Source organism: Electrona antarctica, assembly GCF_951216825.1.
Source record: "Electrona antarctica genome assembly, chromosome: 2".
Lineage (NCBI taxonomy): Eukaryota > Metazoa > Chordata > Actinopteri > Myctophiformes > Myctophidae > Electrona > Electrona antarctica.
In genome coordinates this window covers 27,504,600-27,516,854 of record NC_136807.1, presented here as the reverse complement: position 1 = coordinate 27,516,854, position 12,255 = coordinate 27,504,600, and the positions used below count along the sequence as shown (strand labels likewise).

The following is a 12,255-nucleotide window of genomic DNA, read 5'->3' as shown; positions in this document are numbered from 1 at the left end:
GAATGGGAGTTAATGGGAGTGAATTGGAGGTACTGTTACTATGGGAGTGAATGGGAGTGAATGGGACTGAATCGGAGTGAATGGAAGGTACTGTTACTATGGTAGTGAATGGGAGTGAACTGGAGTGAATGGGAGTGAATGGGAGGTACTGTTACTATGGGACTGTCACTCCCATTCATCCCATTCACTCCCATTCAGAGTGAATGGGAGTGAATGGGAGTGAATGGGAGTAAATGGGAGTGAATGGGACTGAATCGGAGTGAATGGGAGGTACTGTTACTATGGGACTGATACTATGGGAGTGAATGGGGGGTACTGTTACTATGGGAGTGAATGGGAGTGAATGGGAGTGAATTGGAGGTACTGTTACTATGGGAGTGAATGGGAGTGAACTGGACTGAATGGGAGTGAATGGGAGTGAATGGGACTGAATTGGAGGTACTGTTACTATGGGACTGTCACTCCCATTCATCCCATTCACTCCCATTCAGAGTGAATGGGACTGAATGGGACTGAATGGGACTGAATGGGAGTGAGTGGGAGTGAATGGGAGGTACTGTTACTATGGGACTGTCACTCCCATTCATCCCATTCACTCCCATTCACTCCCATGCACTCCCATGCACTCCCATTCAGTCCCATTAAATCCCATTCACTCCCATTCACTCCCATAGTAACAGTACCCCCCATTAACTCCCATTCACTCCTATTCACTCCCATTCAGTCCCATAGTAACTACCTCCCATTCAGTCCCATTCACTCCCATTCAGTCCCATTCCCTCCCATTCACTCCTATATTATCAGTCCCATAGTAACAGACCTCCCATTCACTCCCATTCAGTCCCATTCACTCCCATTCACTCCCATTCAGTCCCATTCACTCCCATTCACTCCCATTCAGTCCCATTCACTCCCATTCACTCACATTCAGTACCATTCACTCACATTCAGTCCCATTCACTCCCATTCACTCCCATTCAGTCCCATTCACTCCCATTCACTCCCATTCACTCACATTCAGTCCATTCACTCCCATTCACTCCCATTCACTCACATTCACTCACATTCAGTACCATTCACTCACATTCAGTCCCATTCACTCCCATTCACTCCCATTCAGTCCATTCACTCCCATTCAGTCCATTCACTCCCATTCACTCCCATTCACTCCCATTCACTCACATTCAGTCCCATTCACTCCCATTCACTCCCATTCAGTCCATTCACTCCCATTCACTCCATTCACTCCCATTCACTCCCATTCACTCACATTCAGTCCCATTCACTCCCATTCAGTCCATTCACTCCCATTCAGTCCATTCACTCCCATTCACTCCCCTTCACTCCCATTCACTCCCATTCAGTCCCATTCAGTCCATTCACTCACATTCAGTCCATTCACTCCCATTCACTCCCATTCAGTCCATTCACTCCCATTCAGTCCATTCACTCCCATTCAGTCCATTCACTCCCATTCAGTCCATTCACTCCCATTCACTCCCATTCACTCCCATTCACTCCCATTCACTCCCCTTCACTCCCATTCACTCCCATTCAGTCCATTCACTCCCATTCAGTCCATTCACTCCCATTCAGTCCCATTCACTCCCATTCACTCCCATTCAGTCCATTCACTCCCATTCAGTCCATTCACTCCCATTCAGTCCATTCACTCCCATTCACTCCCATTCACTCCCATTCACTCACATTCACTCCCATTCACTCACATTCAGTACCATTCACTCACATTCAGTCCCATTCACTCCCATTCAGTCCATTCACTCCCATTCAGTCCATTCACTCCCATTCAGTCCATTCACTCCCATTCAGTCCATTCAGTCCATTCACTCCCATTCAGTCCATTCACTCCCATTCACTCCCCTTCACTCCCATTCAGTCCATTCACTCCCATTCACTCACATTCAGTACCATTCACTCACATTCAGTCCCATTCACTCCCATTCACTCCCATTCAGTCCATTCAGTCCCATTCACTCCCATTCAGTCCATTCACTCCCATTCAGTCCATTCACTCCCATTCACTCCCCTTCACTCCCATTCAGTCCATTCACTCCCATTCACTCCCATTCACTCACATTCAGTACCATTCACTCACATTCAGTCCCATTCACTCCCATTCAGTCCATTCAGTCCCATTCACTCCCATTCACTCCCCTTCACTCCCATTCAGTCCATTCACTCCCATTCACTCACATTCAGTACCATTCACTCACATTCAGTCCCATTCACTCCCCTTCACTCCCATTCAGTCCATTCACTCACATTCACTCCCATTCACTCCCATTCACTCACATTCAGTCCCATTCACTCCCATTCAGTCCATTCACTCCCATTCAGTCCATTCACTCCCATTCACTCCCATTCACTCCCATTCAGTCCATTCACTCCCATTCAGTCCATTCACTCCCATTCAGTCCATTCACTCCCATTCAGTCCATTCACTCCCATTCAGTCCCATTCAGTCCATTCACTCCCATTCAGTCCCATTCAGTCCATTCACTCCCATTCAGTCCCATTCACTCCCATTCACTCCCCTTCAGTATCAAATGTCTTTGTGACTGATATTATTTTAAACACTCTGTGGCTGACCCTAAACCATGGTCTATTAAAAATAATTGGAATAAAAACATTTTGCCTAAGTCACTTACTGCAGAATAAGAAGTAATTTGGCCTAAATAAGGTTTATAATTGCCTAAGTTAAAATGGCATGTTCAGATATTGGCCTAAGTCATTTTATCCTTACATGTTACATGATTGAGGGAGGGGTCTTCATTGTGTGATTAAAGTGTTGTAAGTAATGTAGTAATGTTTTTTTCATAATTGAAGTTTACACTAGTTAGTATTCTGCATCTATCAAAATGTGTGCAAAATGTGTGCAATTTATTTGTTGGCTTATACGTTTCTCAAATAGACATTTTTATCAAATTGATTAAAAATATTTGTACTTTTCATTTTTGTATTATTATTTTAATATAGGTTAAAACATTGGTAATCATCAGTGATCTAATACTCTCCGAATTGGATCCAACAATCTGCCATCAGTCAAGCTCTAGCATTATGTAAAGGTGATGCAGATGTTTTGGCAGAAAAACGCTTGGCAGAAAACCACTTTGGTATAAACTATGCGTCACACCCACATTCCAGGAGTGCTACTGTAGGTGTGAAAATGGGTCTGTCTGTAACCTTCTATTCTACTCATTATTTTAACCTGTTAAGGCCTGATGCCCATTCTACAAATGTATGCGAAATTGTGTTCATAAAAATAAAAATAAATGTTTCTATATCAGTGGACCCCCAACATTATATGTATTTGACCACCGACCCCATCTGAACAAAAAAAAAGTTCCAGGGACCCACAGAAGCAAAGAGTTTTGTTAAAAATGTGTGTGCTATGAGCTTGTATATATGCTATTTTTGAATTGCCAACGTATAAAGTGACACAGATTGCCCGGTGTTATTTAATCCATTAAATCATAGCGCCCAGCGATTTATAGCAGCGGAGCACTTTTACCGATGGACTGGATGTTATCCCGGATGTGGATGTAGCAGCTAAATGTAGCCAAAACACTCTAGACACAACTAGCAGTCAAAAACTACCCCAAATGGACAACACCCCTCCACATTCTGTTGTTGACAATAGTGATTATATCATCTGTAATGTATCTTCTGAACCATTCTTTAGCCCCATGGTCACATCAAGCTTAATATTGGACCCGATTGACACAAGCCACACACTCGTGGGATCTATCACCAGTAACTATCAGACAGTTGCAAGGTCAGACAGCGCATTCTTAGGAGACCATTTGTAGGATTTGTGTACCATTTAGCCTCTAGTGGCCCCAATTGGGATTTAATAATTGAATGCAGATGCAGAAAAGTTAATTATCCCTGTCCCATCGGGGATGACTACACATATCCCCTGGGTAGAGGAGAGGAGGGTGGCTCAGAAGGTAGAGCGGGTGGCGTGGGAATCACAAGGTTCTTGGTTCGATCCCCAGCCCTCCAGGCGGTGTGCTGAGATGTCCCTCAGTAGAGATATTGGACCTTGTAATTGCTCCCCGCGCACCCCTCCCCCTGGGGCTAGACACCACTTCCTAATGGGCTCTGTGGGGATCTCACTCCAATTACCCTTTAACCACTTGGGTCTTATGTACGTTTGTCGTACAACAAATGGGGAAAATAGCAGATCTACAAGTAGGGCTGTCACAATTCTGAAATGCTATGTCTTTGAATCGAATAGAATATTTGTATTAACATTTTAAATAGTACAGGGTGAAATGGATACAGATCAGATCGCAAAATGCCATGGGCTTCTCTGCAAAGAACACATTTTGTGCTGAAAATCTGTTATGCGTATGATAGGCAACAATCATTTGCAGTTGCACTACCTGCTTATATGTTTGAATATCAAGTTCCTCTTTGTTGTTCCTGTTTGTTTTGGGGCAAGTTCATGACCAATATGGTAATTTGTGTGTAGCCAAACCATTTGGTTCCATTTGTACACTCTCGGAGTTAAATTAACATTCATTTTACAATATAAATTGGGGGTCCCAGAGATAGAAATGCCATTAAAGGGGGGCTGTAGACTAATGCATGTCAAACTGCATGTCAAACTGGGACCACAGCTTTGCAGAAATGCTGGCCAGGGTTTATGAGTCAATGTGTTTTTTCTCTGTGTTCCCACAGGTATCTGCATCATATTGGTGCATCTGCTTATTAAGTTCAAGCTGCATTTCCTCCCTGAGAGTGTAGCGGTTGTGTCCTTAGGTGAGTATTGTTATTATATAACATGCACTGGCTATACTTGTTGTAAAACAAGTGCTCAATATGCTGTTTCATTGCTTATAGAGTGTTTGTTCAGCTCTTAAAGTAAGTAAACAGAATCTTCCAGGTCAGGATGCCAATTTTATCCAATCGGGGGAGGGAACCCCATACAGGATACAGGATAAAGTGAGATAGGAATTAAGGTGACATAATAGAAAAAAAGATCCAGGAAAGTATCTGTGCCATTTAAATGTTGCTATTGTATATAGCAACATGATGTTGCTATATACTGTATATAGCAACATGATTATAATTATTTTAATTATTTCTTTCCCATGTCCGTATATATACGGACCCTGACGCTAGGGGACATCATATCCCAGGTCCGTATATATATATGGACCCCAATGTATACTTTGTCTATATAATGGTTGAGTCCCACGGTGGCTTTTAACATTGGTCATATATTCACCGTGTAAAGCAGTTGAAAGGAGGATTTCTAAACGTCCATAAGTCGGAATCTAGGAGAGCTGTCCTTGGTGGATCTTCTGCCATCCAAATTTCGGATTTAATTTGTGACTTTGTACCGCGACGCTCCCACTATGTAAAGGCTTCTGACGAAAGGTACTCGAGTGTGTGTAGCGAGTGTGTGTGTGGGGGGCAGGCAAACTCCGACTTTTAAAGTGAACGCGTATGGTGGCACCTGGAACTGGGATTTATGCTAACAGCTAGCCGCAATAAATGAGTTAACAGAAAGGTAGGTTAGTTTAATCCTAACTTAGGTTAGGAATTAGAATGCATTTTTAAAACTGACTTCAGGTCGAAATGGTTTAAGAGCTGGAGAGACTGGAAGACAGACCCCTGTTATTGAAGAAACACTCTTCTACAGAAATTTTTGCTATCAGAATATAGAGCTGTAACTGTATTCAATTAAATTACCAAAACATCACATACACTCTCTTCAAATATTTTTAGACTGTTACCTCATGTATACAGTAAAGTAAGTACAGTCTGTTGTTTGGCAAGGCAGTGACGGTTCCGGGAAAAAATAAGCAGAAAATCACTCAGAGACTAATTTTGGAGTTGGCAACAATGCTCCACTCTGCTTTTGTATAAATAATGAACGGCTGTTCTCAATCTAAAATGGCTGTTCTCCTTCTTTTCATCTCTTTCCCTCCCATTTTTCTCTCTCTACAAAGCTATACTGCATGTCACGGTATAAAACTCTCACGCAGATTTCCTAGGTAGTGTCCGGCCTTCTACTATAGAGATGTCTACATTTAGATCCAGGCAGATGAAAATAGTTTTTTTAATACAGCCTTATGCAGCACAGATGTGCTTGGAGATGTTCCACAGTAGAATAATCTATTAAAGGACCTATAACATAAAATTCAACTTTTTCAAAAAGAAAATGTGTTTTTTGAGCTCCCCTGTGTATTTTCTATCCCCACAAATATGCAAGTTTGAACAATCAGGATTTCTCATCATAATGGGGCTTTTATGGAAATTGCTCTCAGGAACAGCTCAACTGATTTGGTCGTATTTGTGAGGTCCGCAACTTCTGTGTTGCCTAGAACAGGGGTTCTCAATGTTTTTGGCTGGGGACCCCCGGAAATGCTTTGGCCATGTCTCGCGACCCCCTCCCCACCCCCAATACAAATTGACTGCTACAATAACCATCCGTAATTATAGAAAAGTGTACTATGTAAACTCTTAATTTCCATTTTCCAGCCATTCAGTTGCAAAAAATATATAAATAATATTAATCTGGGGACCCCCCCAAAATAATTTGGCGACCCCTCCCAAAGGGGTCGCGACCACCAGGTTGAGAACCCCTGGCCTAAAACCATAGAATTGATTTTTGGGATCATGTCAGTGACATATGACCAGTGTACTCTTTGGCTCGCCCTCTAGGCTGCCTTATACACTAGAATGGGGAATGCGGAATTCGAGAAATGGCATTTCTCATCTTGGCCGTCAACTTTGCGCAAGCAGCTCACTACTGGCTGCGGTGGATCCATAATAACGCCACGGCTAGTTATAAATAGACGCCAACGAGAGACATGCAGTGTGCACACAGATACACACTCGTACAGTTACCATTTGACAATCGTCCGACTTCTATTTTTTGAGCATTCAATGAGTATTCAAGTTTTGGCTCTTCAAAATACGGTTAAAAGTTAGGGGGAAAAAGTGTTTTTTTCTGGAGCCAAAACCCCCAATGCTTTCTTTCGCCAGGACAATGGAGGTCATGTTTTGGTTTTCCCCGCTCGTGCCGTCCGTGGTCGTGTTATTTTCTATGCTGGCTCGTGCAGCCAGCCACGGCCACTCTGAACCACCGCTGACCCCTTCCCTTCCTCTTGCGTATCCCTGCGTGACGCATCGCAGACAGACCTTGTCTCGAGTGCCTTGCAGTTGCAGCTGCATGGGTCCTCTGGCTCTGTCCAAGAGAGATAACACTGCTTATACAAATCGGGACAGACTGCTTGGTTTCCTTCCTCCACCCATTCTTTCCTTCACTGTGCCGGTGTTTCTGTCTCGTTTTGTGCAGTGGTTTTGTGCTCATCCACCCCCCTCGTCTCACACCCCACATAGGGCTGTCACCATTATGTAATTTTGCATCACGATTAGTTTTCAAAAATGATTGCGATGAACGAACATTTTGCCGTTGAACACTGAAATTTATGAATAAGAAGTTACATTACTGTTTGCCTTTTAGGCTTTGTAATCAAACATTGCACATGACTTAAATGACAGTAAGACATTACTGACATATTTTATAATTTACTTTCATAAAAATGTCAAAATAGCTGATGTGCAAGCTACTGTACTACTTTCTCAATTGCAACCTCGTCTTAAGCGCCTTAAGCTCAAACCGCACCAATGATTTGCCACGCAACTCAACGGAAAATATTGTAAATATATTTACTCCACTATTATTTGCAAACGTTTAGTTACTACAGTAAATATAACAATTCAGTTCAGTTGTTCAGTTCAGTTTTATTTTCGGAATGGTGGACATACAGTTCATACATAAAACACATTTCAATGTTTTTTTGTTTTTTTTTCTACTTCTTTTGAGTGTCCGTTGCTTATGTCCTGTCCAATATCTGAAAAAGGGCTAGGGAGAAGCCATAGGCTTGTCGGGCCCTACCCCTGGAGTTCATTTGCATATTTAAGTGCAGTGTTGTAGACTGATGGATATCCGTCTACCTGCACAGTGCATACATTCATGTTGTCCTTAGATATATACATTCACCTACACATATTCATATATATAAACATACATTTAAATGAGCATATAAACATACATAAAAGTATAGTTGAACAGCTCAGTTCACACTGGTGTAATGTTTCTTTCCTCTTTTGTTTTTAACTATGAGCCCTTAGCATCCCCATTCTGGTGTGAACATTTGGCGGTAATGGCAGATCTACAGGTTCACTGCAGGGATTGCCCTATTGCCCGGGGCAAGTAAAAAAAACGGTTGGGCAAGTCAGTGGTGTTGGCTCTCTCGTTGCCCCAACGGCCAATTTTGCGCAGTGCTTAGTGATTACTATTGGAATGCGTGCACATTCCACTAGTAATGGTGACCCCCCCCCCCCCCCCACATATACACTTGCTCAGTTGTTTATTATTATGTTTTCTCTGTTAAGTGGACATGATCTTTGGTCAAGTAGAACATGACCTGTACATGACAACAGTAGAACATGACCTGTACTTGCTTTTGAGACCCTGAGTTCACAACGAGTCATGCCGTGTTGTGATCTTGTAGATCGGCGATCAGTGAACAAGAAATCTGGTGTAGACTCTAAGTGGAAAATGGCAGACGACTAAGTCTAGAGCTCTCTAGAGGACCCCCAGTCAACAAAGGGTTTAAGTGGTTTATGAATGTGTTCTTCTGAGCTGTATAAACTGTCAAATTATCCGTGTTCATTTAACTCTGAGAACGCATACATGGACACATACGGGTCTTTATCTCTGATAATGTACACAGGGACCCGGTCGTAAGGGTCCCTTTGGTTCCATCTTGGAGAGAAATTAACAACACTGAGGATTTTACTGTGTAATAACAAAGATAGCTCTGCTCTCCCTTTTTAAAAGCAAAAAAAAATGCCCACAGGGGCCTTTTTCAAAGAGGAAACTAAAGACAAAAGCCCCTCTTACACAATAGTGTCATCTGACCATAAACCGTAATGGACGTTGCCAAGCAGGCCTCCCATTATGTTTAGCCGCATCAATAATAACTCCCAGCGTTAACTTGTACTGTACATCTTCCATTCATGCATTCACGCTGCCGTCTAGGCTGGTGCCAGTGAGTGGTGCTGGGGCCTGTTCTTTTAAACATTTCATATGCAATGGTGAAATATTTAGAGAGTGCTGCTGGAACTATAGGGCTGGACGAAATTGAACCAAATCAAATATGATATGTTGTTTTGACCAAATAGCTTGCTGTCGATAATTATTATGTCGATGATGATATGGTATTGTTGTCACAATAATTTACATTTTCTTTTTAATAATAAAAAACGACCCTAGTTGGAAATGACCATGACAGAGGTTATGTGAACATGCATACAATAATATCTTTATTTGAATAGCACTTTTCAAAATGGTAGTGGTTTTAAAGGGCAATTGGAACAGAAGCATAATATAAATCATACAATTTAAAAGCCAAGGATAAGAGAGGTAACAGAACAAGTTATAACACAATATGAAGAGGAATCCCAAAGAAATATAACTATCCATACAAAAGCAATCAACATACAAACAAATACATACAATATACATGTTATGGCAGAAATGAGGTGATTTACGGAAAAGGCCTTTTTGTGTTTTTAAGTGATGTGAGTGAAACTTTCTCCTCCTTTTTGCAGGGATCATAATGGGAGGCATCATTAAGATCATCGAGTTTCAGGAGCTGGCCAACTGGAAGGTACAGTAAGAATGTTGTACAGAAAAACGTAATATTGATGACTTCAGGGATCTCCATCCTTGATGATGTGACGAAGCATGACCATATAGTGACCAACCAAACAACCGACTGACGGGAAATGCACGGTTTCATAGTAAATGCGACCTAAACACTATACATGTATGATTGTATGTACAGTCTACAGAGTGTCTGTCGCTCACTTGTCTTAGGTAATTAGTCAGATATGTGTGTATACTGAGGGCATTGAGGGCAAAGCCGCATTTACTATTTTGATCGAATCAGATCAGAGGGAGAGAGAAAGTCGGGTCCACTAAAGTGTTATTTTCAACTGGTAATTCCACTAAGCGTTTGCTACTCTGTGATGAGTCGTACCGTTCTGCCCAGTTTGAAGCTGAGGCAGCTGAATACACGCCAGTGTGCAGGAATATAGAAACCAAAAGTAAAGAGTGCTCCAAGTTTCACTATTTGTACGATTGATTCTGACATTGACAGAGTGCAGGAATATAGAAACCAAAAGTAAAGAGTGCTGCAAGTTTCACTATTTGTACGATTGATTCTGACATCTGACAGATTGCAGGAATATAGAAACCAAAAGTAAAGAGTGCTCCAAGTTTCACTATTTGTACGATCTATTCTGACAGAAACCGAAAGTAAGACGTGTGTAGCATAGTGGCTCAGAGCCTCGGCCTGATGGCCTCAAAAGTCTAATATCGCCCCCGGTCCCTAGGGATATCCCTTTGGTCTAGTGGTTAAGATATTGGACTTTCACGTAGGAGAACCGAGTTCGAATCCCTGGCTTTACACGTGCTCCTCGCACATTTCATGTCCAGGAAGTCACATTAGAAAATTCTCCCGGTCACAGTGCTCGGGTATGATGTGGCGGTGTATTCTCTGTTTAGGGCCAAATCGCATTCTAGTCTGCTCTGCTTTTGGGTTGCTTTTTGTCAATGTGTCAGATTGCTATCCTGTAGTTGTTTTATAATTTGGTTTAGTCCAGTGAGTTTTCTATCTGGTGGCTCTGCTTGTGTTTGTTCCAGGACCAGCTGGCTCTCTAGAGTTTCTGTGTGTGTGTGTGTGAGTGCCTTGTTATGGAGTGCATCTGGGTCACTTTATTTTAGGTGGTTATAAAATTCAAATGCTCTCTTTTTTATTATGATTATGAGTGGGTATTGTCCTAATTCTGTCTTGCATGCATTATTTGGTGTTTTCAGCTGGATCCGGAAAATAAATGCAGTTATGTTATCTTGAAACAAAAATGTTTGAGAAGCACTGACTGGGGGTCCTTGAAATTGAAATGTTTGAGAATAACTATCAAACTCTCACTTGTTCACTCTCACCCTCTGATGCACTCTCTCTTGGTGCAAGACAAGTTTATCTCTCTCTCTCCCTCTCTCCCCACTCTTTCATGCAAACACTTGTCTCTACTGTATCTTTTCATCTCTCCTTCTCTATTGCCTGCCTCTCCCTCGTCTCTCCAATCACATTCACCCTATTGGCTCAGTTGTGAATATATTGCTCTTTCTCTCTCCTCTCTCTCTCTCTCTCTCTCTCTCTCTCCCTCTCTCCCCCCTCCCTTTGAGCTCTCTGTTTCTTCTGGTTGCCTATGCAGCCTTTAATTAACATTCCTTGTTCTCTGCCAGTGAGAGCGGGGGAACAAACGAACAAGAGAGAGAGAGAGAGATAGCAGATATAGAGGGAGAAAGAGTGAGTGGGGTGGGGAATGGGATGGGGTTTAGTAAAAGAGGCAGGTTGTGTCAATGGGTCCTGCACACAGGGGCCCATTGTTTGTCAGCCCGGGGGCCCCCAGAGTGTTGCTGAGTCATCGGTCCCAGTAATCAGAGCCCCCTTTCCCCCCAGTTTACCCCCAGCCAACCCCCCACCCTCCCCACTGTCCCTCATCCTCCCCATGGCCCTCCAGAGTGTCTCTTATCAGGATGTCTGTTGGACAAAAACCTCATATCTCTATGTTTCAGCTTTTTTTTGTGCTCATAATTGTATGAACTAAAGGCTACTACTTCGCCATACAGTGTGCCGGGCAAACATAGCCGATCTACAAGCTTAAAAAAAAGCTCAAGCTTTAACTCAAAAGTGTAAATGGGCTTTCTGTAGGGTTTCAAATAGCAAAAGTAGCAGATGGACAAGCTCAAACCGTGTCACACCACTTTTGAGCTTGTGGATCTGCTACTTTTTGACGCTGTTGTATGATCAAGTAGGGCATTCATTTACGAAATAATACAAACAGTTAAAATATGGAGCTAAGAATTTTCTGCCCGACAGCAACAATATTTAACCAATGAAAAATATGAACAAGATCTTGTGAATAAATAATAGTCGGAGCTATTGGGTAGGGGGAACCTTGTATGTCCAAAACTGTGTGTATCTGCTCGTACAGTATGTGTCTGTCATCATGAGCACTCATCTGAGAACTCCCGACATGATATCCTATTCCCCCTCGTACCATAACTTACCTTGAATAACCCTGGTACATGATCAGTACAGGCACGTTTTGTCTGCCTGCGTCTAAGGAGGCTTCATC

At 42.4% G+C, this 12,255-nt stretch overlaps 1 protein-coding gene across 2 annotated transcripts in view; it reads left to right on the top strand.

Moving 5' to 3' along the window:
• slc9a8 (solute carrier family 9 member 8) overlaps window positions 1-12,255 on the top strand; it is a 75,870-nt gene that overhangs the window by 7,366 nt on the left and 56,249 nt on the right. For both annotated transcript variants that reach the window (XR_013788836.1, XM_079492903.1), the window contains exons 3-4: window positions 4,708-4,788; window positions 9,661-9,719. Coding sequence is in view for 1 of the 2 variants with exons in the window: in XM_079492903.1 (XP_079349029.1) it covers window positions 4,708-4,788; window positions 9,661-9,719 (140 nt within the window). In the remaining variant the exon portion in view is untranslated. The remainder of the gene's footprint in view (window positions 1-4,707; window positions 4,789-9,660; window positions 9,720-12,255) is intronic.